General features: G+C 42.0%; 1 protein-coding gene across 7 annotated transcripts in view; it reads right to left on the bottom strand.

Annotated features, from left to right (window-relative positions):
* RAD18 (RAD18 E3 ubiquitin protein ligase) overlaps positions 1-24,990 on the bottom strand; it is a 320,686-nt gene that overhangs the window by 186,196 nt on the left and 109,500 nt on the right. For 6 of the 7 annotated variants that reach the window (XM_029601443.1, XM_029601447.1, XM_029601440.1 and 3 more), the window contains 2 exons: positions 23,708-23,833; positions 12,094-12,259 (listed from right to left, as the gene is read on the bottom strand). In XM_029601443.1, the coding sequence (XP_029457303.1) occupies positions 12,094-12,259; positions 23,708-23,833 (292 nt within the window). The remainder of the gene's footprint in view (positions 1-12,093; positions 12,260-23,707; positions 23,834-24,990) is intronic. The other variant, XM_029601441.1, reaches the window with a different exon arrangement.

Here is a 24,990-nt window from a genome sequence, read left to right as displayed (position 1 = left end):
TTTTTTTTTTAATTAATGTTCAGCTCCTGAGCTCCGAGAAGCAGGGAAGAGAGAGAAGGCAAGAGAGAAACTAGGATTCTTCAACAAGCCAAAGGAAACAAAAGAAAAACTACAGAATGTTCTCTCTCCTTTACAACTGTTCTTTTTTCTCTATTTTTTTTTTTTTTTGTTAAGGAGGAAAAGTAGGAGGAGACACCCACCCAGATCTACCAGGTCCCCTCTAGGACTGGGAACCTCTGTTTCTAGGCTCAGAACAACTGGCACACCAGCAAGAACAAGTCCTGCTGCACCACCAGTTCGTACTACCATCTGCTGGAGGCAGAAAATACTGGATTTTTCTTGTGCTGCCTCACTTAGTGGCATGATGTCACTTGAGAAAACAATGTGCTTGGCCGCCATCTGCTGATAGGGGGGACACAACCCACCAGTTGGGATTGGACTAGTATAGCAGGACAAAATGGAAACAGTATGTAAGTACCTTCCCCCACTTCCAGGAATACCCTTCTTCTTTGCTGCAAGTAGACAACACGAGTACTTGTCATATAGGGTAAAAGGGGTAAAAGTATTCATGCTCTTACACACAGTACATACTGTTATTCCCAGGTACGCAGGACAATGTTCAGAAGTGTGGTTTGTGTGCGGGCACATCTGCAGGAATCATGAGAAGGCAAAAAGCATTTTAACTATTTCTTCTTTAATTACAAATCCTAAAGAACATTTTTGGGTGAGATAACAGGTACCTCCTCCCCCCCCCCCCCCCAAGGAAATGAAATTCATCATTAAACTCAACAAGGTACTGTAAATATGTTTTTTTGAACGCGACTGACAAGGGGTAAGAGGAGCTAGTCCCAATTAAGGTCCAATGTAATAATCTCTACATTTAAGACTATAGACAAATTTAGTGCAGTTTCTTAACGCAAATGCTAAAAAAAAAAAAACAAACCTCTCAGCACAGGCTGATCACATATTGTAACTCAGGTGGCAGGGAGAGTCTCTTGAACAAGACTTATGCACAGAAAACTTTATGCTTGTTTTAATGATTTATGTTTGTTTTGTGTGCATAAAAGATTAACACTCACAAAAATGTTTTCAGCGCAGAAATTGTTGTGCACATAAATTATATTTATGCACAGAAAACATACTGCGTGTGCATTAAACATGCTTTTTGCGCATATATATCCTAAGTACAGGTCCCAGCACCAGAACTGCTACTTTTGCCTTTAGACTGACACTAGCAATAGAACCTTTACTGTACTTCTGACCAGGAATAAAATTTCCAGCACTAACAAAACATGAGTTAAGCCAGTGCACCTCTCTGCATTGGGAGGATAATAGCTAATGCTTTCAAGCAATGCACACAATTTTACACATATTTTGTGCGGAAAACGCCTTTCTACATCAGGAGTACAGTTTGCAAACAAAAAAACTATGCGCACCAACGGATAAACCTTTGCGCTCTGCTGATTGCACCTTATTACATCAAGCCCTTCAAGAAGGAACATTACTATAAATGAACCCTGTAATCATTTTTCACATTGTGCTTCTAATGGATTCTTCAAGTGTGTAAAATATGCACACTTACTGTTAATATTACGGTTTATTTATATTTCCAAAAATGACGAAAAATCATTAAATTAATATAAAAAGCTGGTGTGTTTTCTTCTAAAAGAGACAGATTCCAAAACCAGAGCTTTAAAGGGCAAGTAACTGCTGTTCATTTACAATAATTCTTTCCAAAAATCCACAGGAGTCCTTTTAAGACAAAGATGAACTTTGAACTGAATACAGGAGGGGGGCAGAGCCTGGAACATACTAAAACAGTAAAAAAAAAAATCACATTGTTAACAATTACATAAATAGCTAATGAAAGCATTTACAAACCTGTTTAGCTATTCGATACTCATTCAGAGAAGATTTAAGGCTATTAAGAATATGACATTTAGGCAACGTAAGTGACTGTTCATTCCAAGAAGCCTGGCCAAGCATAAGAAGATCTTTATATAGTTCACTATTTCTTCTGGAACAACTCAGTTATCCTTTATTAACTGACCTCAGAAAGTAAGTGCTTTGTCTAGGAAGAAAGATGTTTATAGCTTAAGCCAGTTTTAATTTCTTCCTTTTACAGAAAGCTTTCCATTTCTCTTATATGGCACAAAGCGATATGTGATCTCTGCACCATTACGCACGAATCGAGATTCTACTATACAGCGATGTCACTGTCTCCACAGTGGAGACAGACACCCTGCAATGCACTTCACATCACAATCAATTACTGGAACTAATACTTGCTGGGGCTATTTGTCCTAAGGCTGCATTCTAAGCAAGCTTATACTCCACACAGAAGCAAAGCCATAATGCTGTTTATTTTTTATTTTACCAATTCAGAGCTCTGATAGTCAGAGGTCAAGGCTAATCAACTGAGTTACAAAAATATTTTTATTAGATAATTGCAGCGTAAAAGGTCATTACTGCTTTTAGGGTTTTGTGTGGTTGTGTGTGTTTTTGTTATGGGTTATTGTTGGTATGTTATTTTTGCATCGTATGTATCATTAATGTACTTTGTATTTTTTTTTAAACCAATATGTGCATTATTTTATCTGGATTAATGGGAAATATATAAATAAATACTACAAAGCTGTTATTGATTCAAGCTGGGACTCCTCCTTGGCACTGATGCCTACCTTTGAGACTTTCTATTACAAAAGAACACACATTTGTTTTCTTGGTGTTAAACATAAGAAGTTCTCATCTATTTATATCAGAGCACTGCAGCACAATTAGAGTAAGGGGAAAAGTACATCATGCTTGCACACCAAGAGATCCACATTCAACACGTTTGTTTAGCTAACTTTAGCACTAAGCTGGACTAATGTTGGGGTTTAAAAATCCCACCGTTCTGACTAGCTCTGACATAGGCAGATAACTTGTCCCATGGTTAAAAAGTTATCGTGGTGAGAGGGTGTTCTGGGGTGGAGAGCGGTTATCCAGCTCAGGTAGCCAGATAACTAAAGGTCAGCCAAAGAGCAGTCCTAAAGTTAGCTGGATAAACTTATTTGGTTAACTTTAATATAGGCAGGAACATTCAGCAGTGCGCCCACACTACTTAATATCCTGGATAAGTTAGCCAGATAACTTTATCCAAATAACTTTCCTAGCCGGCAGTGAATGAATATGGACCACCGTATTTGTACATGATTGGTTCTTTTGAATTATTGCACACTGCTCTGTAGCTATTTTATTGGGAGGATCACTTAAAAAACATGAAAATAAATAAATGCATTTCTCCCTAATGTCCAATGCAGAGCTTAGTGCTGAAAGCAAAAAATGATGAAAAACAGAAACTTGATGGCAGAAAAAGATCATATGACTCATCTAGTCTGCCCACCCACCCAATTAATTTAGCTTTATAATTCCCATCACTCCTTCAGAGATCCCCTGTATTTATCCCAATGCTTTCCTGAATTCAGATACTGTTTTTCGTCTCCATCACCTCCACTGGGAGGCTGTTCCATGCATCTACTACCTTCTCTGTAAAGAAATATTTTCTAAGATTACTCCTGAGTCTACCCCCTTTCACTCTCATCCCATGACCTCTCATTCTAGTGCCTCCGTTTTGTTGAAAGAGGCTTGCCTCCTATGCATGGAAACTCTTGAGATATTTACCTTTATCTATCGTATCTCCTCTATCTTGCCTTTCCCTCTTTGGTAACCTGCTGACTGGAAACCTGGAACATGTGTATACATATCTAGATTTAGATCATTTTTTTTATATATATTCCAAAGTGGACTGAATTCAGGTACTGTAGGTATTTCCCTATGCGTGTGTCCAGACAGGAAGCAAGGTGGCTGTCAGTAAGAAGTGCAGGCCAAGGATTTGGGAGGACTAACCAGCTAGTCCCTAAATCACATGAGGCCCCCTACTGTGGGGAGGAGAGAACTGCCTTTCAGGACTATATGCTTTATAACAAAGACCACTGACCATTTTAGCAGCCACCCACAAGACCAACTCCATCCTGTTTATATCCTTTTGAAAGTGCGGTCTCCAGAACTGTACACAGTACTCCAAGTAAGGTCTCATCAGGACATATACGGGGGCAATATCACCTCCCTTTCTCTGCTGACCATTCTTTTCCCTATGCAGCCAAGGCTTTCTGGCTTTTACCATTGTTTTATCCACCTATTTTGCCATCTTAAGATCAGATACAATCACCCCCAGTTCCCGCTCTCTTCTTCCATGCTTATAAGAATTTCACTTCTCCCTTTGGTTTTTGCAACCTAAATGCATTACTCTGCATTTATATTTTTAGCATTAAATCTTAGCTGCCAGGCCCTAGACCATTCCTTGAGCTTGGTTAGATTCCTCCTCATGTTTTCCACACCTTCCTGGCTATCCACCCTGTTGCAGATTTTGATATCATAAGAAAAAGACAAACCTTTTCCCAACAATCCTCTTCCTTTGTTGCTCACAAAAATGTTGAAAAGAATTGGTCCAAGGACCAATCTCTGTGCTAACACCCCCCACCACCACGAGAAAGATCCTTTTACTACTATCCTTTGTCGTCACCCACTCAGCCAGTTTCTAACACATTCACTCTAGGTCTTATTCCAAGGGCCTTCAATTTATTTATAAGTCTCCAATGTGGAACCACGACAAAGGCCTTATTGAAATCCAAATACACTACATCTAGTGCTTTCCCTTGTTTCAACTCTGGTCACCCAGTCAAAGAAATTGATCAGCTTTGTCTGACAAGATTTACCTCTAGTAAAACCATGCTGCTTCAGATCTTGCAATCCACTGAATTCCAAAAATTGCAGTGATTCTATTAATTTGCTCACTACAGACTAACCAACCTGTTCCCAGACTCATTCTCTTTCATATTTGAAGCTCCACCAAGAGTATAGAGTTTGCTGGCATTTTTTTCTCTTATTTTTAGGCATTGGTTTTAGTTGGTGTCATCATAAAGGAAGCATTTTTTTTTTTTATTATGAAGTGGTAGTTTATAGCTGCTTCAACTTGATATACGATATCTCTGCTGGAAACAATCACACTTTTGGAAATGTGATTCTTTTAATTCATAACACCATAGGATTGTATATTATATATTCTGAAATCCTCAGCTCAGTGTGCAGCAGAGGTCAAAAAAGCAAACTGAATGTTAGGAATTATTAGGAAAGTAATGGAAAATAAAAAGGTGAATATCATAATACCTCTGAATCGCTCCTTGGTGAGAGCACGCCTAGAGTACTGTGTGCAATTCTGGTCATCGCATCTTAAAAAACAGATATAGTTGAATTTGAAAAGGCACAGAGAAGGGCGACCAAAATGATAGAGAGGATGGAACAGCTCCCCTATGAGGAAAGGCTGAAGAGGTTAGGGCTGTTCAGCTTGGAGAAGAGATAGCTGAGGGGGGGCTATGATAGAGGTGTATAAAATCATGAGTGGATTAGAATGAGTAAATGTGAATTGGTTATTTCTGCTTTCAAAAAAATACCAAAAGACTAGAGGACCTTCCATGAAGTTAGCAAGTAGCACGTTTAAAACAAATAGAACTTTTGTTTTCACTCAGCGCACCATTAAGCTCTGGAATTCAATGCTGGAGGATGTGGTTAAGGCAATTAGTATAACTGGCTTTAAAAAAGGTTTGGAAAAGTTCTTAGAGCAGGTGGACTTCAAGAAAGCCATTACTTATTCCCATACTTTAGCAATACAGGATCTATTTACTGTTTGGGCTCTTGCCATGTACTTGTGACCTAGATTGGGCACTGCTCGAGAAAGGATACTGGGCTTGATGGACTCTGTCTTACCTAGTATGGCAATTCTTATGAGCTATTCTCCCTTTCTAGAACATCCCTAGAAACCTGATAAAATGTGCACACATCCACAACTTGTTAATATATACCATACCTATTTTATGTGACAGAATTTTGAGTTCTCTATTTTAGTCTAATTTTGCAATATATGCTGACAAGAATGGAATTGACTTTATGCGAACATTAACATAAAAAGCAACAGTAAATACTTTTGTTCATGCTGGAGATTTGTGCTTAATTCCAAAACAGAGGGCACAGAACCACAATCAGATATAATATCTACGTTCTCTGTGGAAGGGGCAATTTTATACCAGCTTGTTAAAGCAGCAGTAGAGGAAAATAAATATATGATTTGAGAGCCTTTTTCATTAAGTGATCACACTATTTCTTAATTTTTCTTCCTAAAGTAGATTAGGACTTAAAACAAAAAAAGAAAAGTTAGGAATAAGAGTACAAGTAATAGAAGCAGAGAACAGGCAAGACGATTTACAGATTTAAAGTTGGTACAGAGGACCTGCTTCTAGCTCATGAAGTTAATTCTTCCGTCACTCTGGGGTTAACAACATAACTCACAAGTGACGAGGGCACAAGCAACCTGTGGCCAAGTGCTCATAAGCAAATAAGGAAGCAACAAACAGCACAGTGGCAGGCCAATGCAATAAGGTGCGCCCAGCCTAGCGCTTGGGTGCACAAGAATAGCGTCGAATGCACTAAGGAGATTAGCGTGTCCAAAACGCGTGCCCTAACAAACATGTACCTGATAGCACCCAACACATGTAAATTCCATGTAGATGAAGACATTAGCTATTACCGCCTGATGCAGGAAAACATGCCCAAAGGCTGGGCACTCAGCGCGTGTTTTTTTAACGCAGGGAATTTAACTTCAGTTTAGGAGGTGGAGTAAAGTTAATGCGCGCATAAGAAACATTAAAAAAAAATATATATATATATGGTCTTCATTGTTGTGATAAATGTGTCCTCCTCCTTAGTATCATCCTGACTCTTGAATTTACTGCTTGTGGTGAAGAAAAATATATGTATATTGATCTGATCAAAAAGAAGCACACTTTTCTTATGACTGCACAATTTAGACGCCCATAGTAATGGGCATCTGATATCATGAACGTCACCATTGAAATCAGCACCGCAGCAAAATAACCAAAAAGACATACAGTCAAAACATGCTTGGGGGAGAGATCAGCTGCTGTGCTCGGGCAGGTGGAAAAACGCTGCCAACTGCGCCCCGCTGACATCATCATTCTTGCATCTTGAGCCCATAAAGACCCACAAGACTGCGGTGGGCTGTGCAAGGACAGCAGTGCAAGGAGTGAGCATAGGGAGCTTGCTCCTTGTGAGCCCCCTGGGAAGTCCAGCAGGGATCCTGCAGATCTCTAAGGAGTCCATCTGCGGCTTTGTATTTTGACCTCCTTGATTCAATCACTCAAGTGGTTTGATTCTGGCAGCCTTATGGGTAAGAAAAGGAAGGGCCAAAATATGTCACCTGAGGCAGCAATGCCTGCTCCTGCTTCTGGACCTTTGGATTCTTGGGTTATTCCATTTACTAGCCAAGTCGAGAGTGCTCTTGGAGGTACGCAGAATGTGGAGTCTTCAGTGTTTGTAGGAATTAGGAAACCAATCCCCTTATTTCCTAATAAAAATTCCTGGCTTCAGAATAAAACTGATCTTCAGGTCCCAATTTGTCTCCTGAGCAAATTCTTAAATTCAGAGTGACATGACCAAAATAATCTGACATGAAAGCAAAACTTCTTCTTTTAGGTGGTTTATTACACAAAGAACAATTCTAACAAAGATTTTTAAAAAATTAAAAAAAACAAAAAAAAAACCACTTTGCTCTCCCTGTATCCTACACAGGCAACTAGTTATATCCTTCACATTGTCATTACCCACATATACAGCCAATCAATACATTACCCATTTTCTTGCATCAAAGATTTATGAATCATCACCTCATAGAGACAATCAGGCAGGAGATTTATTCCTTCATATAAAAATATATTGATTACTATGCCCCTTTTCTCCATCTTAGATCTTATCCTCCAATTTAAGTCCAAAGATAAGCTGTCCTCCATCTTAGAGGAACATGTGATGCTTTTCACTCCAACTAGAAAAACATGTTTATCTCCTACCTAAAGGGGAACAACTGCAGTTTCATTATGATCCAATACCCCAGGTGCAGGCTTAAAATATTCTTGTTTTCAGACAATTATGACTTAATCTAACATTTCTTAGATCAGATCATAAGACTTATTCAAATACAAAAACATATTGCTAGTTCAGCTATCTGTTCCACAAAAATACTCCATTGTGAGTAGCTGGCTTTGATACATAGACCCAAACAACCATAACTAGATGGTCTTAACCTAATTAAAATCCTCCTCTGAGCAATGTGTTTCCTCCTTCACAACCTCCTATAAATACTGTAACCTCTGAAGACTCCCAACTAACTGCCCCTGACATTGGTGAAGCAGGTTGAGTGGCTGGAGAGATATGATGTTAGATCCTCTCTGGAATTGGTAGAGGAAGGGATATTGTCTTCTCCTAATTTAAATAGAGGGTCCAAGATTTCTGGGATTGACAAAAGGTTGGTTTTTTCCTCACCTCTTCCAGCTTGTGTGTTAGCTCCATTTGTTTTTTCTGTTCTTCAGAGAAATGCTAATATTCCCTCTCAGAATATTTCCTTAGAATATTTGGCTTCCTCATTGCAGCAGGTTGAGGATATTCGAGGGATGTGTGGTTAAACTTTAAATTTTCTGTTGAGCATCACAAATCTTTATAGTACCCTCTCTAATCAGGTTTCAGATGTTTTATCTCCAACGTGTGTTGGTCAAGGATAATTCATTTCTTCGTGTAAGGGCTGAAATGTTTGAAAACTGATATAGAAATGTATGTTTCATTTCCCCAAAAGTAGCTTTATGTCACCCTATGAAATGGTTAAAAAATATTTTTCTAAAATTTTGAATATATTACCCTATGCATAAAGTATATTATATTTCTTCTCAAAAACGTTTGGCTGTATCTCAAGAAGATGATGTAGATATTCTAACTTCTTCTGGTAGGTTAGATGTCTCAGCTTTATTAGAAAATTGTCAGGATGATATAGTGGTAAGGGAAACTGTGACATTTGCCCTAGAAATGGACAGGGATTTTTTTTTTTTAATAACTTTATTTTTAAATTTTTCATCATACAAATAAACACCCCAATGGGATATATAATACAGAGTACAGTCAAGTGCTTATCAAACAGCAATAAAACAAACATCTGTCAACCTAAAGGGCTGATTCCGTAGAGATAAGGAGAATAATGCTATCAACAGCAAGATACATAGAGAGATAAAATGATAAGAAGTAGTTAAGTGACATCTGAATTCTCTATATAATCATGGTAGGGTCCCAAATAGCACAATATTTAAATTGCTCATGGCATAGCACATATCGAAGTTTTTCAATATCTGCGATTAGCTGAACCTGGCACTGCGATGGTGAAATGTGCTGCTAAAAGTAGTCCACCAAGCTTCGTGATTTCCTCGGGACTAAAGAACCAACCCACCTTCCATGAAGCCCGTAACAGGTGCTAGAAATATGGAAACCCTAATAATATCAACAATGGCAGCAGCCACTTTCCACCAAAAATCGTGTATTCCTATACAGTACCACCACGTTCACCACATCCCCTCCAGCAATATGGGCTATACTCTGGAAGTATGTTAGAGTAATAAACAGGGGTTCTGTATGTTCTATGCAATAATCAGACCATTAGTTCGACTCTCCGCTGACAGTAAGAGCTGCGATGAGCAATAGACCATATAGATTTCCATTCAGATATAGTAAGAGATATACCCAGATCAACATTCCATTGACGAATTAAGTTATCAGGAGTAGAGGAACCAAATTTGCCCTGCAGCACACCCCAGTAAATTAACATTATGCCCCTTTTTCAAAAGTGTCAGGGTCAGAAAAATAGCATTGCAGTCGTTTAAGACTGGAAGTTCAGTTGTTAAATCAAATATCTGAGACAGAGCTGCCTGCAGCTGTAAGTAATTAACGTGGGTGGTTACAGGTAAATCAATTTCAATGCTAAGATCTTCAAAGGTGAGAAATTTCTCAATTTCCCATAGCTGCACTAGGCTAAAGATACCATAGTCTCTCCATTCCTTGAATTCAGGAGCAAAGGTAATGGCCGAGATAGTCGTGTTAGCGTAAATGGGTCCCATAATAATAGAAGCTTCCCTGTTGAGTTCCAGATATCTCACAAGTTGGTTCCAAACCCTCAGTGTATGGACAGGGATTTTTTTTTATTGACGCTTTTCTTTCACAATAGGAGGAAAAGTGAATGTTTTTCCAGATCTTTCTAAATACACTCAGGTATAGAGGAAATCTTTTTTGCAATTACAATCCCAAGTTCTTGCAGGCCGATACAGAACAGTGTGCCCCCGTTTGGCCGCGCGTTTATACTGTAAGGGGTAATAGCGCGTGGAAAACACGCGGCCAACCACCCCGAAACTAATAGCGCTCATCACAAGCAAATGCATGTTGATGAGCCTATTAGTTATTACCTCAGAATACTTAAAGTAAAATATGCAGCCAAGCCGCACATTTTACTCTCAGAAATTAACGCCTGTCCAAGGGCATGATATTAAGTTGGAGGCACCAAAAATAAAAAAATCCCTCCCACCCCCAAAAATAAAATATGCCCGCCGGTTGACGGGTTCGAAAACGGACGCTCAATTTTGCCAGCGTCCGTTTTCGAAACCTGTGGCTATCAATGGGTTCGAAAACAGACACCGGTAAAATTAAGTGTCGGTTTTCCCTAGAGCCTCCTTATTAGCACAACGCCTAATTTAAATAGAGAATCGTGCGCACAGAAGTGCCCAGGCTCACGTCGGGAGAGCGGGCGCTCAACTCTGAGTACCAGCTCTCCCGCAGGTTTTACTGAATCGGTCTGTTGATTTGGGAGCTTATTTACTTAAGTTTCCTTGTAAATATATTATTGTACATCAGGGGAATAGGTTTGTCTATGAATCTGCACAATTAAGAATATTTCTTGACGATAAACATAGGTTAGTTGAAGAAACCAAGTTTAATATTGTTTTGTGTGAAGGAACTACTGAATTTATAATGTTAATTTGTTAATCTGGTAACACCTGTCTCCCCATTTATGAACTTTTATTTTCTTATGATACTATTGTTTTTGTAGAAAATTTTTTTTCCTTTGTTTTTGTTTACCTGTCATAAAGGGAACTTTGCATGAACTATAAAAGTTTGTTTGTGCTAATGTGAAAATTAATAACTAGATTTAAAAAAAAACACACACACAGATGCTTGTATTGAGCACCCATTGCAATAAACTCTTTTGAGCACCAGAAACGTACAATTCTCCCTTTGTGCCCTTTTTGACGCTGCCCCGAATTCCCTCGCATTTAAATACTGCATCGGGCACATAGGGGATGTAGTTGAGCGTGCATTAGGAACATGGGCACTCAATACAAGCGACTGTTTTGAGCACACGTCTTATTACATTGGTCCGTCAGTTTGTGCTGCAGATTGATTTGAGCCCATCATGAGGCTCTCAGCAACACACACAGGTTATAAACTGATGAAAACACTGCACAGACATGCCCTCTTCAAACCGAAGACTAATATTTTTGACCCAAAAGGCTTTTCAAACCTAATATACAATGATATGAAAGCTCTGTTCTGATTGGCCAGCTGCTGGCTTTATGTATGCAGCCTTCTGTTACAGGAATGAATGTAACCCTTCATTCAGGTCTTGCAAGCTGCAAGATGTGTGTAATTCTGCTACTGCAACCGCAGTTCTGTGTATCTATCAAAGTTTAATTTTACTTAAGTGAATACTGCACACTTGTTTATTTAAAGAAATATTTCCATGTACTGAAGCACTTGCAGATGGTGCATTTAAATTTGTAACGTCAGAGTGAACTCTGGCTGCACACCAACCTTTCTTAGGTTCTATCAGAGAGCAACCTGGATAACACAAACACTCTCCCTACCATGGCCACACAACAACTTGGCATGCAGCTTACAAGTCCTGGCACGCACTAACCCCAAAGTTATACAGGTAAACACTTTTTTTACATTTTTCATTACATCTTGCAGGTGTTAAAGCTCAAAGTCACACATTCCAAAGCATTCCATGCACAGCCACATGTCACCTAGCTGTCACTGCTGCAGCAGTCTGGGCCCTTCCTTTTGATGATGGCTCACACTATACAGATATCCAAAATGCTTCTCTGCAGTATTCACCTGGCAGCAGACAATGGTGATGAAGGAAATGGAGCCGAGATTAACCCAAAAGATGCCTGGTCTCCTGTGCTGCAAGGGTGGCCAGTTTCACTCTCCTGCTTGATGGTGGTTTCCAGTACAGGCTCTTTAATAGACATCCGCCCCCTGCGCTGCCTTTTTATTTCTGCTAAGATAGAAAACAGTAAGAAATACAAATTACACCTACAGGATTCCACCAAGTCTCTTATTTGCCCTACTAGTTCAAGCTGCACAAATCTTGATACCAGTTCTGGGAGTAATCTCTTTCCTTACAAAAATGCCTATGCAAGAAGGACAATACACACAGAACACAGCGCTAACCCTTCACATCTGGACTCTGTAAGTCTCTCTCCGCTCAAATCACAAGCATTACTTCTTGCATGTTACAGAAGAGGGAAAGCAAAGTTTGAATAATGACCCATGTTTCTTTCTGTCTTCACCAGACAAGTTCAAGACATTATATATTTGTTGCAGTCATACAGCATAAATTAGTTTAGCTAATGGAAGACTTCCGAGTCTTTCATACTTCATGGGTCAGGGTTGAAGATATTGCCCAATATCATCCATATCACTTTAGTTTCAGCTAGGAGTGGGTGCTGCAAAGCAAACAGCATTACCCTCTCAGCTGCCCAATGCACCACAGCCTCTGCCTGCCCAAGATGCCCACCTTGCACACACGTCTCTCATATGTACCACCCTTTACAAAGCAATCTGAACGTGCCATTAATCGTGGTGAGTAGCACTACAGTGGTAATGAGAACAAGCATTTAAGAGGACCAAATCCCAATTGTTTTTAATACAAAATATGGCTAACAAGCACTAGTAAGACCTGCCTGATCTATCACAGCCTCTTTAACCCACATTCCTTCTACTTCAATTTTCTAAAGCAAATTAAAAGATGAAAATCAAGAGCTTTCATAGAGGGTTTAATGTTGGAACCTTGAATTCTAACAACCATTTTTGCATTGCTCTGATGCTGCAACAGTTTTCCCAAGCCAAGGAGGCAGCAAAATGAGTCTTTGTGATGTGAAGCTAGGAAGAACAGCTTCCATAAAATGCAATCGCCAAAATGTGACAACTTGCACGCTCAAAGCTGACATTTTATTTATTTATGCAGTTTTTATCTGGCAACTCTGTATGTTTAAGGACTTGAAAGAGGAAGGACCATCTCAGCCAATCAAAGTCTTTTTTCTGCATACAAGGATAGCATCAGTGCTGCAATAACCCTCTTTCCAGCCATGTGAAGGATATTAAACAATCCTCATGTTATGGGTGGAGACTCACCCCTTCACGAATCCAGTTTCATCACCATGTATTAAGCAGGGCAGAACGACTTCTAAATGTAACTGCAGAAATTTGGCCAATATTTTTATGTCTAAATTCAGAAGGAAAATAGGTCTATATGAACCACATTCTAGTACGTTTTCTTATAAATGAATGATATAGTCGCATCAGCCATAGTACCTAGCAATGTCCTCTCCTCCCCCGCATCTTGAAAAAGAGAGAGACCTCTGGCAGGTATTTTTTGAAAACTTTCATCAGATACATATCTGGGCCAGGGCGCTTAAGCAGGCAGTGCCTTAACTGCCTCTTATATCTCTAACAAAGTATAAGGGCTGCCAATATATCCCTTGGTATGTCACTCAAGTGAGGCAAGTCTAGACTACTCAAAAATGCCTCAGTCCTGTCAGGATCATTAGGGTCGGGATCTCCATACAGTTCATAGAAATGTTGAAGAAACATATGTTCAGTTTCTGAAGGATCAGTAACAATCCTGCCTGACTGGCTCTTCGTGGCAGTATACTAGATTTACCAACCCATTTAACTGCTCTCGCTAGCATAGCACCTGGTCTATCACCGTGTTCATAAAATTTAAGCCTAGTACATTTCAAAGCCCTCCCAATTTTCTCAGTCTCCAGTGCTTTCAGCTCCCTTTGTGGTATCTCCAACAACTTGTAGGTGCGAGAAGAATAATCTATCTTCTGCTTTCCCTCCAATTCCTGTATTTTACCCATCAGGACATCAGCCTTCTTTCTGTTTTCCTTCCTAAGGTATCTAGTGTAAGCTATAATTTCCCTCCGCAAACAAGCCTTAAAAGTATCCCATCGTAAGTTTGGTGCATAATCCCCTTCAGGATTCAGTTCATTAAATTCTAGTAAAGCTTCCCTTAACAACCCCAGAAAATGTTTGTCCCCAAGGAGAGACATATTTAACCACCATGAGAAGGCTCAAGGGCCAGAGGGGACCACATTAATACCTATTTGGATAGGGTGATGATCGGAGATTGTGCTTGTCAATATTTCACTATCTGAGATTTTAGGGGTTGCACAGAAAGTAGTCCGTTCTGCTATACGAGTCATGCCTGGGGGAATAGTAAGTGTAATCTCTGTCGGGTGATGACATCTTCAAATATCAAGCCAGGGAAAAGTATCAGTGAGATCTTTTGTGCTGGGACGGCAAACAAGACTCCCCCCAAAACCCCAGAAGTCCTGTCTTGAGCTGGGTCAGGGCATTCATTCCAGTCGCCACCTATTCACAAGTTATCAGTGCCAAATACAGTGATAGCATTCATCAGATTTCGGTAAAAGGTCTGCTAATCGGTATTCGGACCATATATATTCACTAGTGTAAGTTTGGTAGACTACAACGTTCAAGCATATCATATCTCTTCTCAGTGACCTCCTGCGTTCTGTGTACTTGCAGAGGCAAATTTTTTATCAATTAATATACAAATTCCCCTACTGCAAGAGTTATAAGAGGAGGAATATATTGCCCCAGCCCAACCTGTTTTCAGTTTCTCATGCTTCCGCTGGGTTAGGGGTGTCTCCTGCAAAAAAAAGATCTACTCGCGAACTGCAATATACGCCGCTTTTTTTTTTTTATAGGGGGAAGAGATCCCCCTAACGTTAAAGGAGACACAACCAACCAGCACACTCGTGTTTAAAGGCGACAACCAAAAACATAATAGAAGTACTTATTGCATACAGTATTTTCACATATCTGATCGCCTGAGCAGAAGGAAAATATCACCTTGCCTTAAAGAAGAGTGACCCACACAGTAAAGGAACTATACCCACATGTTTAACAAGATAAACAAGTAATGCAGCCCAAGCAGTTTCAGCACGCTTATTATTTAACCCTAAACCTCTTCCCCAACACTAAACCAAATCGACCCACCCACCCAATATTTAGCCTCGACTGAGGAAGGCAAACAGCATATCCTTTGGTTATCAATGACCCACTCAGTCTCCCTCCCCTCCCCCCCCCCCCCCCCTGACATTGGTGAAAGTAAGAAGGACTCTGGGAGCAAGACTAGGCTTTCTGCCCTGGTGGGAGATCCCTCGGGGCCAAGACTCCATCTTCGCTCCCCAAATCCCTTGGAACCCCCCGCCCTCCCTCTCCACCCAACCAACCCCAAGCCAGGATGCAGGCCATAGGTAACAATGTCAGTAGTGTCTACATCAACACCAGAGTGCAGGACAGTTGCTTGCAACCACGAGGGCAACTGCAGCACAGCAATCTTGTCACAGCCCAGTACTTTATGAAGTCTGGCAGGCATCAACATGTCACAGAAGCGAGCAGCTGGCACATTTTGCCTCTCCAAGTCACAGCGGAGAGCACTAGAATGTCGCTGGATACCAGCATGCAGTGCCATGGAAGCTGCAGTACTATAGACTTCTCCCTTCTGTTACACTCGCCTGCCTCCAACTCTCAGACATGGCCTACTAGTATGAGAATCCATGGAGAAATTAAAGAGAGAGCTTTGTAAGAGACATTGAAAAGAATCAAACTCCTGACCCATCACCCCACCCATCCCCTTTCAACCCCCTACCCCTAATGAAAATACAACCCCAAAGAAGCTAACAGAAAACCATAACAACCTCCCCCTATATATTGCGGAATCCACCTCTTTCCCCATCCCCTGCCACCTATGACCTGGAGCCCTTTCTCGCCATCACTGCTTACGAGGTTATATCCACTAAATAAATAAAGAAGAGGAAGAAAAAAAAAAAGGGGGGGAACTTGCTGAATACTCCCCTGCTATATTTAAGCTTTTGCATTTGCTCATTGTGACAATTTTTAATGCAACCTTAGATCAGCAACAGTGCATTCAAGATGAAGATCACAGGAGTACTTCACTCTCGTGCAGATCCTCCATATGGACTTCCCGAGGAACCACCCGCCTCAGAAATTTGAGCGCGATGAAACATGACAGTCAAGGATCCGATGCACGCAGCCTGAAATGGCCATTCCCCCATATCTAAAAAAAAAAAAAATCCAGGGGCCCTGCCATCTACCACTGTAACTGCCAACAAACTGCAATCGACACTGTTGACCCAGTCACCAGAACCCGCAACTGCAGATTTTCCATGCTAGGAGCACATGGAGAGGAAGTGCCACCCTTGTTTAGCATGATAAACATTGTCACTTTCTCTGGTGTATTGAAATTATTCCTAGCCCCCATCCACTAGTACTGCCAGACAGGCCGAGTACAGCAAACAAAATTTCCACTTTGCATGCAGTAGTTTTTTCACCCCTCCGTATGCAGCATGTTTTCTCTGTAATTTGCATCTGTAGTTTGGGAATAAGGAAACTTTATGGCCTTGATAGCTTAATAGACCCAGCTCCCACACTTTTTCCAGCACCCACTCTTTGGTCTGGAATTTATGAAATTTGACCACCAATGCTCGGGGAAAATTATTGTTGGTTGAGCACTGGCTGGGAACGCGGTGACCCCTATCCAGATCCATACTTGAGTCATTTGTACCTGGGGTCAGCAGATCACTCAACAGCTGTTCCCAAAAAACACGGGCATTGGGACCCCTCTATACGCTCTGGGATTCCCACCACTCTGACACTAGCCAGACGAGATCTGTCCTCCAGCTTGACCACTTTATTCTGCAGCTGCTTGACCTGTTTTCCTCAGCTCTACTGGAGAATTCACAGCCGGCGTCTCCCAGTCTTCTAAATCAGACACTCTGCGTTCCTCTTCTTCTGTCCTCTGGCATAGCTCGTCCAATTGGCTTTTAATATCTGTGATTTCTGCCTGCATGTTCCCTATGTCCTTAGCTGTATCAGATTTCAAACTTGTTTCTGCTAAAATCTGGGCTATAACATCAGCGTTGGCCACCTGCCCCGAAAATCTCATGACGCTCGTGACCCTTCTTGTCACTGTTTTCCGGGCATTCTGACTCACCCATCTCTTTGTAGTAGTCAGTAATAGGTCTCTCCATGGTACCATTGAGTGTGCCTAGTACTCATTTTAAGACCGCACTTTCAGCAGTCAAAGCTAGGAATTAGTAGCAGGAGGGTAACGGGTACCTTAAAAACCTCACTTATACTGGATCAAATCAAAGTAATATGGAGAAAGGGAGGGAAATACTGCTGGGACAGACGTAGCTTCACTCACATGCGCTCAACAGTGCCTCCCCCTCAACTCATGTGAGTTTGGCAGCCTCAAAAGAGAGCCTGTAATTTTATTATTCTGTAAATAAACCTCTGTACGAAGCAATCATGTTTTGATTAATGGTTCGTTATCCCTCTTTATCACAATAGTGCAAGGTACTCGTCAAGACTGCCCTTTATCAGCTTTACTTTCTGACCCAGCTACGAAGCCCTTGGCTGAAGCAATCAGGCACCATTCTAGTTAAGGGTATTAAATGCAGGGGAGGGGGGAAACAAACGATATCACTTTATTTAGATGATGTGCTGATATATTTGACAGACTCTCAGGTGTCAGGACCAGCTTTTTTTTTAGAATTGCTAAATGCCTATGGTGCCCTTTTGGGATACAAAAATTATGACAAGTGCAAAATTTATAAAGCTGACCCTTAGGTCAGTGATAGCTGACTGAGTCTCTGCGTTCAGGGTAGTGCCAGATGGTTTTACATATCTCTGAATCTTCATTCCTACAGATTTCTGAAACCTTTTTCATAAAAATTATACAGGGCTGCTTAGAAAACTGAAGCAGAATTCACGAGATTGGGGGAGGAGGGGGGGTGGCATTCTTGACATGGGTGGACAGAATAAGTCTCCTGAAAATGAGCGTGCTGCCCAAGTTACTATATCTTCCAGCATGTCCCCATGTCATATTCCAGCACAGGTGTTTTTCAATTTCAATAGTTGGATGGGAAGGTTTAATTGGAATTATAAACCAGCTAGGATTAGATTAAGTTAACTATGGAGGAAGAGGCAGCGGTGGGAATGGCTCTGCCTAATCTCTCCACCTTTTATTTCTGGGTGGCCAGATTGGTCTGCCTTCAGACTTGGATTTGTGGAACCAGCGCTCCCTGGTTAGTGCTGGAAACAAAGCAAACAGATATGGTCAACCTAGCTCTGTTGTCTAGCCCGCCTCTTCCTTCCCCCTCGGCATCGTAGAGCGAGCAGAGCTAATTCTAAGTCTGCGCATATTCTACAACTTTGGCAGCAGGTTAATCAGTATCTGGGGCAAGATGATAGGAAGCTGTTGCAGATCTCCCCCCTCCACAATAATCCTATTTTGTCCAGTTCTACATTTTCTCCTAGTTTTAAGGAATGGAGGGAGAAGTGACTGGTGACTTTATCCCAGCTTTGGGGCGATGAAGGATTATAGCCCTTTAAAATGCTGGTGCAAGACATTGATCTTAGCCAGAGTTCCATACCCAATACCTGCAGCTATGTCACTCACAGTGGCTGGGTGTCTTAGCTTGAGGCAGCCTTTGCATGCCTTGAATGATATGGAGAACTACATCGTTGACACACATGTGCATATTAAAGGTATCAAACTAATATTGTGGTATTCTAGAGGGTAAATTTGGGAAGAGCATGCCACAATCCCTCATTGATGCTTGGAATGCGGATCTAGGCATTACATTATGAGTAAAGACTGGAAATATATATGGCTACCTGCGCATCACTAGTCTATTTGTGCAAGACACACTGCATTGATGTTCCACTTATTACATAGAACCTATAAAACGCCAATTTATTTTTCAGAAATGTTCCCTGGTACTGATATCTGCTGGAGGGGTTGTGGGGAAGTTGACAACGTTATTCATATTCGGTGGTACTGCCAAAGTGTCCGTTATTTTTGGACCCAGGTTTTGAAATTTCTGGTTCATACTGGGCCACAGCTGGGGCTGTTAGGAAGATGGGTGGGTTCTTTAATTCCGGTCAGGTTTAGAAAGCAGGTTGGCCAATTGATGACAGAGACTAGATTCACTATCACCACCTTCTGGAAATCCAGTCCTCCACTGGATTATTGGCAGAATCAGGCTCATGAGGTGGCCCCTGTTCCATGCAATGGCTCACCAATGGTGCTGATAGTACTCCATTATTAATCCTAGATCTGTGCTCCATCAAACATACTTTGATAGCTCTCCTCGTTCGACCCATATATACTTTAAGGCAACCACATACGATTATATAATATCACATTGCTCGTGGTACAGTCTGTCCAGAATTTGCGTCTCACTGCATATCCTGTGTTTGCATCAACCCAACAATCACCTTCAATTGTGTTCACACACACTGAACAGGCCCCACATTTACGATGTTCCCCCATATTCTTAGGCCGGTTAGCTTTACTAACCAAATTAGCCCGAACAACCTTGTCACGGATGTTGCAACCCCGGCTAGTTGTAAACAGAGGCAGATCTTTAAACGCACTGTGAAGCTCTAAAACATGCCAGTGCCTTTTAACTGACGTGATCACCGCTGAAGTAGAAATACTTTGATGTAAAACATATACCAGGCGGTCTTGTTCTTTTTGAACCCGATATTTCAAAAGTTGAGCGCGGTCACTGTACTTTGATCTCTTGTACGCCTGCCGAATCACCTTGGCAGGATAGCCCCAATCTCTAAATCGTTTCATTAACAAGCTTGCTTTAACTTCAAATTCCTCTTTTGAAGCGTTGCAATCTTTGGTAAAGTGTGAGGAGTTGGTACAATCTTTGGTAAAGACATTTTTCTGTTCACAAACCAAGGGTGGAATCTGAGGGTGATCATATTTGATGAACTCAAGGTGTCAAACATGTAGATAAGGTGACAGCAAAAGTCAGAAGGATGCTTGGGTGCGTAAGGAGAGAAATTGCCAGCTGAAAAATGTCACTGTTTATGTCACTGGAGCAACCTCTTGTGGAGTACTCTACATAATTCTGGAGATCGCACCTTCAAAAGGATATAAACTGGAAGGAGTCAGTCTTGAGGGCAGCTACTAAAATAGTTAAAAGTTTTTATTATAAATTACATAAGAACAGACAAAGATCTCTGGTGGGAGAGAAAGAGGAGATATGATAGAGATATGATAGAGATATTTAAGCAGAGCTGCCCAAGTTACTCAGGTCCAGGCGCGAGATTTTAGGCCAGTTCTGAATAGCTAAAACCCTATCCTGATGTATTGAGACTTGCAGCACAGATTTCAGTGGGTAAAATCAGGGACTACAAATACCATCATACATTAGGCTGTAAGTTCAAAACCAGGACTGGCCAAAGTCTCCCCCTTGGAACTAATAGGGCAGTTCTATTTAAATACCTCCGAGTATTAAATGCACAGGAAGCAGGCCTCTTTCAATGGAAAGGAGGCTCTGGATGAGGGTCATAGCAAAAGGATGAAAGGGGGCACTCAGGAATAATCTAAGTAAATATTTCTTTCCAGAGAGGGTGGACAATGCATGGAACGCACTTCCAGTGGAGGTGGTAAAGACAGGGACGGTGTAGGAGTTTAAAAAAAGAATGGAACAAGCATAGGGAATCTGAGGGAAATGATAGGTTTGTAAAGCTAAGATGGAGGAGTGGATAAGCTGTATGTTCATTATATGTCAACATGTTCTATGTTTCTACTATAACCATCACCAATATACTCATCAGTAGTTCAGAATACCTAGCACTGTGTATTCTCACGCTGAGTTCATAGTTCCTTTCTGTTATATGAGGGCTGCAAGCCTTGCACTTGCAGGTCATATACCTGTCATCTTTATGAGATATCTGAAATGCATATACCCCATTCACAAATATATCTAATGTAAACAAAATATTAGCTAGCATTTATATACATTGTCCTGATTCATTAGCACATCTGTTCTTCTCAAGGAGGAACTGTAATCAAAGCTCCTATTCAAATGTTTCAGTCCACACACTATAAAATACTCATTCCATAACACAAGAGGAAAATCTAAGCCTCCCTCGAACACACAGATGGTCAAGAGATCCATCATTAGGAGACAACCTCTATTCAGCTTCCTCTCTGCACAGAGGCTGTGCTCTCTCAAAACGAAAAAAAGGCTCTTTACCCTGGCTGGCAGTTAATGACACCACCCACGGTCATCCAGCACCATGTGATGCACAAGCTCAGAGGAGACCACCACCGCTGCTGTGTCCCAGCCACATGCAGTTCCAACATCACTGGCTACAGTCCTAGAGATCCTCACCCACTCCATGTAGGCTTGGGACAGCAGCACTCCTCCTTATACTGCTGAAGGCGGCCTAGTGGCTCATGTGCTGGGGCCACTGGTATTCTACTCATGGGTTACCTTACACCTGAGAATGAGGAAATAAAACTGTGGAACCCCAGGTGAAGGAGTAAAATAAACAGTCTTACAGCTTGCCCTCTATGAAGAAATAAGGGAATACTTAATATTTCTATTGCACTACATGACATACGCAGCGCTGTCCAAACATACAAAAAGATAGACCCTGCTCGATAGAGCTTACAATCTACTAAGACAACAATACAGGAGAAGAGATTTGGGGTATTTTATAAAGCAAGACTGGTTAAAAAGAAAAGAAAGTTGTTAAGACTAAAAGCAGACAATCAGGCAAAAGATTTAAAAGCGGTTTCAAAAAAGTGAGTCTTTTGGTGGGATAGACAGGAGCAACTTGGCTGACATAGATAGGGATCATCTATTAGCACAGCTAGTGGAGTTGCTCCTTTAACTCAGCAACAGAGTCCCTGGGTGGGAGCCAGATGGCTGCAGGTTCGAATCCCAAGATTCCCAGTTGGGAAAAACAGACTGTTTAGCACTGCAAAGAGCACAGTAATTGTGGAGTTTTCACAGCCTCCTTTCATGAACTACCGGGTCGATACAGTAAGGTCGCGTTAGAAAGAGTGAGGCAGTGCCAGGCGCACCCTCGTTTGCCGCACGCACAGTTCTGATCACATACCGCTCGATACTCTATTTAAATTGCTTGCAAATGCAAGCCGCGTCTGCGCAGCGTTAGGCCCGCGCAACCCATTTTACTGTATAGGCGCTTAATACAGCGCCTATACAGTATCCTGGGTGCACTGGTACCTGTCATTTCAAATGACAGGCACCAGGAAGTGGATCCCAACTTTAACCCATGAAAACCTAAAAACCGAAAATCCCCTCCTCCCGAAGCAGCTAGACATGTGCCAACTTACCTTTTGTTGCTTTTCAGCCCCTTCCCTTCTCTGCCGCCCTCCGGAGGGGGCAGCCGGCGGCGAAAGTGGCTCGCAGAGGTCCCCCCCCCCCCCCCCGCGCAGGTCCCGGTTCTCCATCCACCCCAATCCTTCCTTCTTTCCTGGCTCGGCCAAATTGTGAAGCGGCTTGCAGCGTTCCGCCCCCAGCGCAGGTCCCGGTTCTCCTGGCTCGGCGTGAGGTGAGAGCCCACTGTCCTGTGCCCTCTCCTGCACGAGCAGAGCGAAGCGTTCTTTCATTGACCTGACCGCCCGATTTGAGCGCTCCAGCCAATGAAAGCACATAAACGGGCGCGCGTGACGCACACCGTGACGTCACGCGCGCCCATCTATGTGCTTTCATTGGCTGGAGCGCCCAAATCGACGGGCGCTCCAGCCAATGAAAGCACATAGACAGGTGCGCGTGACATCACGGCGTGCGTCACGCACGCCCATCTATGTGCTTTCATTGGCTGGAGCGCTCAAATCAGGCGCTCAGGCCAATGAAAGAACGCTTCGCTCCACTCGTGCCGGAGAGGACACAGAACAGTGGGCTCTCACCTCACGCCGAGCCAGGAGAACCGGGACCTGCGCTGGGGGCGGAACGCTGCAAGCCGCTTCACAATTTGGCCGAGCCAGGAAAGAAGGAAGGATTGGGGTGGATGGAGAACCGGGACCTGCGTGGGGGGGGACCACTGCGAGCCGCTTTCGCCGCCGGCTGCCCCCTCCAGAGGACGGCAGAGAAGGGAAGGAGCTGAAAGCAACAAAAGTAAGAAAGCAACAAAAAGTAATGACGAGTCGTTTCGGGAGGAGGGGATTTTAGGTTTTCAGAGGTTTCCTTTTGGGGGAAAGTTTGCCGTCTACCCTTACCCCTGCCTCTAACGCAGGGGTAAGGGTAGGTGGTAAGTTAGCAGGTTAAACGCGGGGCAAAATGGCAGGGTAAAATAGCGATAGTCGGGGCGCGCGTTACTGTATGGGAGGGAATAGCTAATTCGATCGTTTACATCTCATATACATGCCGCGTGCGGAAGGGATTACCCGGTGATTTAAAGAGGCGGTAAGAATGGGTTAAAGGGGATAGTGTATCGCGGGTTGGACTAACGCGGCCGAAAAGTGAGTAGAAAGCGGGTTAGGAGCAGGGTAACCGCGGACCCACTTTACTGAATCAAGCTGTACTTTAGGTATCTTCACAGCACCACTCACCTCTTCTTTTTACATTGCCTTCAGCACCTATCTGTTCCTCCTCCTTGACTTCTTGTCTTCTCTTTTTGCCCCATCTGTTTTTCACTTGATCCACTAGAAGCTTAAATTCACTCTGATGTTTTTTCCCTAAAATACAAAATGTAACTATCTTTAGTAGAAAAAATGTTTGAAAACAAATATTGTTTTAATCAGCACTGACTAGAACATACTACTACTAAACATTTCTATAGCGCTACATGACAAATGCAGAGCTGAACAAACATAAAGCAAGACAATGGTTACAAAGAAAAGAAAAGAAAGTTAGACAACAAGACTAAAAGCAGCCAATCAGGTATAAGATTTAAAAGCAAAAAGGTGGGACTTTAGATAGAATTTAAACATGCCAAGAGAGGGAGCTTGATGTAAGTAGACTCAGCACAGAGATCTAAGAGAGAATACAACAGGGACAAGTACACTACTGACATTGTAACTGGTCCCTCCACAGCAAGATGCATTTATACTGGCAGGATAATGTAGTGAAAGCTTTTACTGAAAATGTCCATGATGATTCTGTTCTGTACTGACACAGAGTATGAATCTTGTGCTGCTGTTGCCTCTGCTAGGCCAGTCAATGTGTATGGATGTGGGAAGCTTGCATTGATGCTGCCCATACCGTACTGAAGCAGTGTGTGAGAAAGAAGAACAAGCGGCTCCTGTGCCACTTTATTAGAAATGTTCTGCAGAAAAATATGTCTAATCCTATGGTGGTATTACTACACTGTTTACTCCTGGCCTGAAGGAAAAGCCCTGCACCTCAAAATCAAGAGAAGGCAAACTACATATCACTAATACAGAATAAAAAATGTTTATTCTGAATCAAGGTGTAGACAAATAGGCACAAAATAAGGTTCAATTTCTGTCATCATAATATTCAAACATACTACCTACCACCTTTCTTCATGGGAATCAGTCATGCTAGACTCAAACTAGACTAGCCACTATGAGCTCTGTGCCATATTAACATATCCAAGCATGTATGGTTTTTGTATGCCAGACTAGGACATGACAGAGAATTACCTCTATACAAGCCACATACACCATGTGTGCTACTACTACATTACACTATATACAAAACAGAGGTTTGCCAATAAGACCTTCCCTGTACGTACCCGGATCAGTCCAGACTCCTGGGTTTTGCCTCCCCTCCAGCAGATGGAGACAGAGAAAGTTTTGACAGATTCTGCCATATATCCACCCACAGTCTGCCAGTATTCCTCTGTCTCCAGCAGATGGTTGAGGTGCAA

The sequence above is a fragment of the Rhinatrema bivittatum genome, chromosome 4 (genome assembly GCF_901001135.1).
Source record: "Rhinatrema bivittatum chromosome 4, aRhiBiv1.1, whole genome shotgun sequence".
NCBI lineage: Eukaryota > Metazoa > Chordata > Amphibia > Gymnophiona > Rhinatrematidae > Rhinatrema > Rhinatrema bivittatum.
The sequence above is the reverse complement of the archived record's forward strand: the minus strand, read 5'-3'. Positions and strand labels throughout refer to the sequence as shown.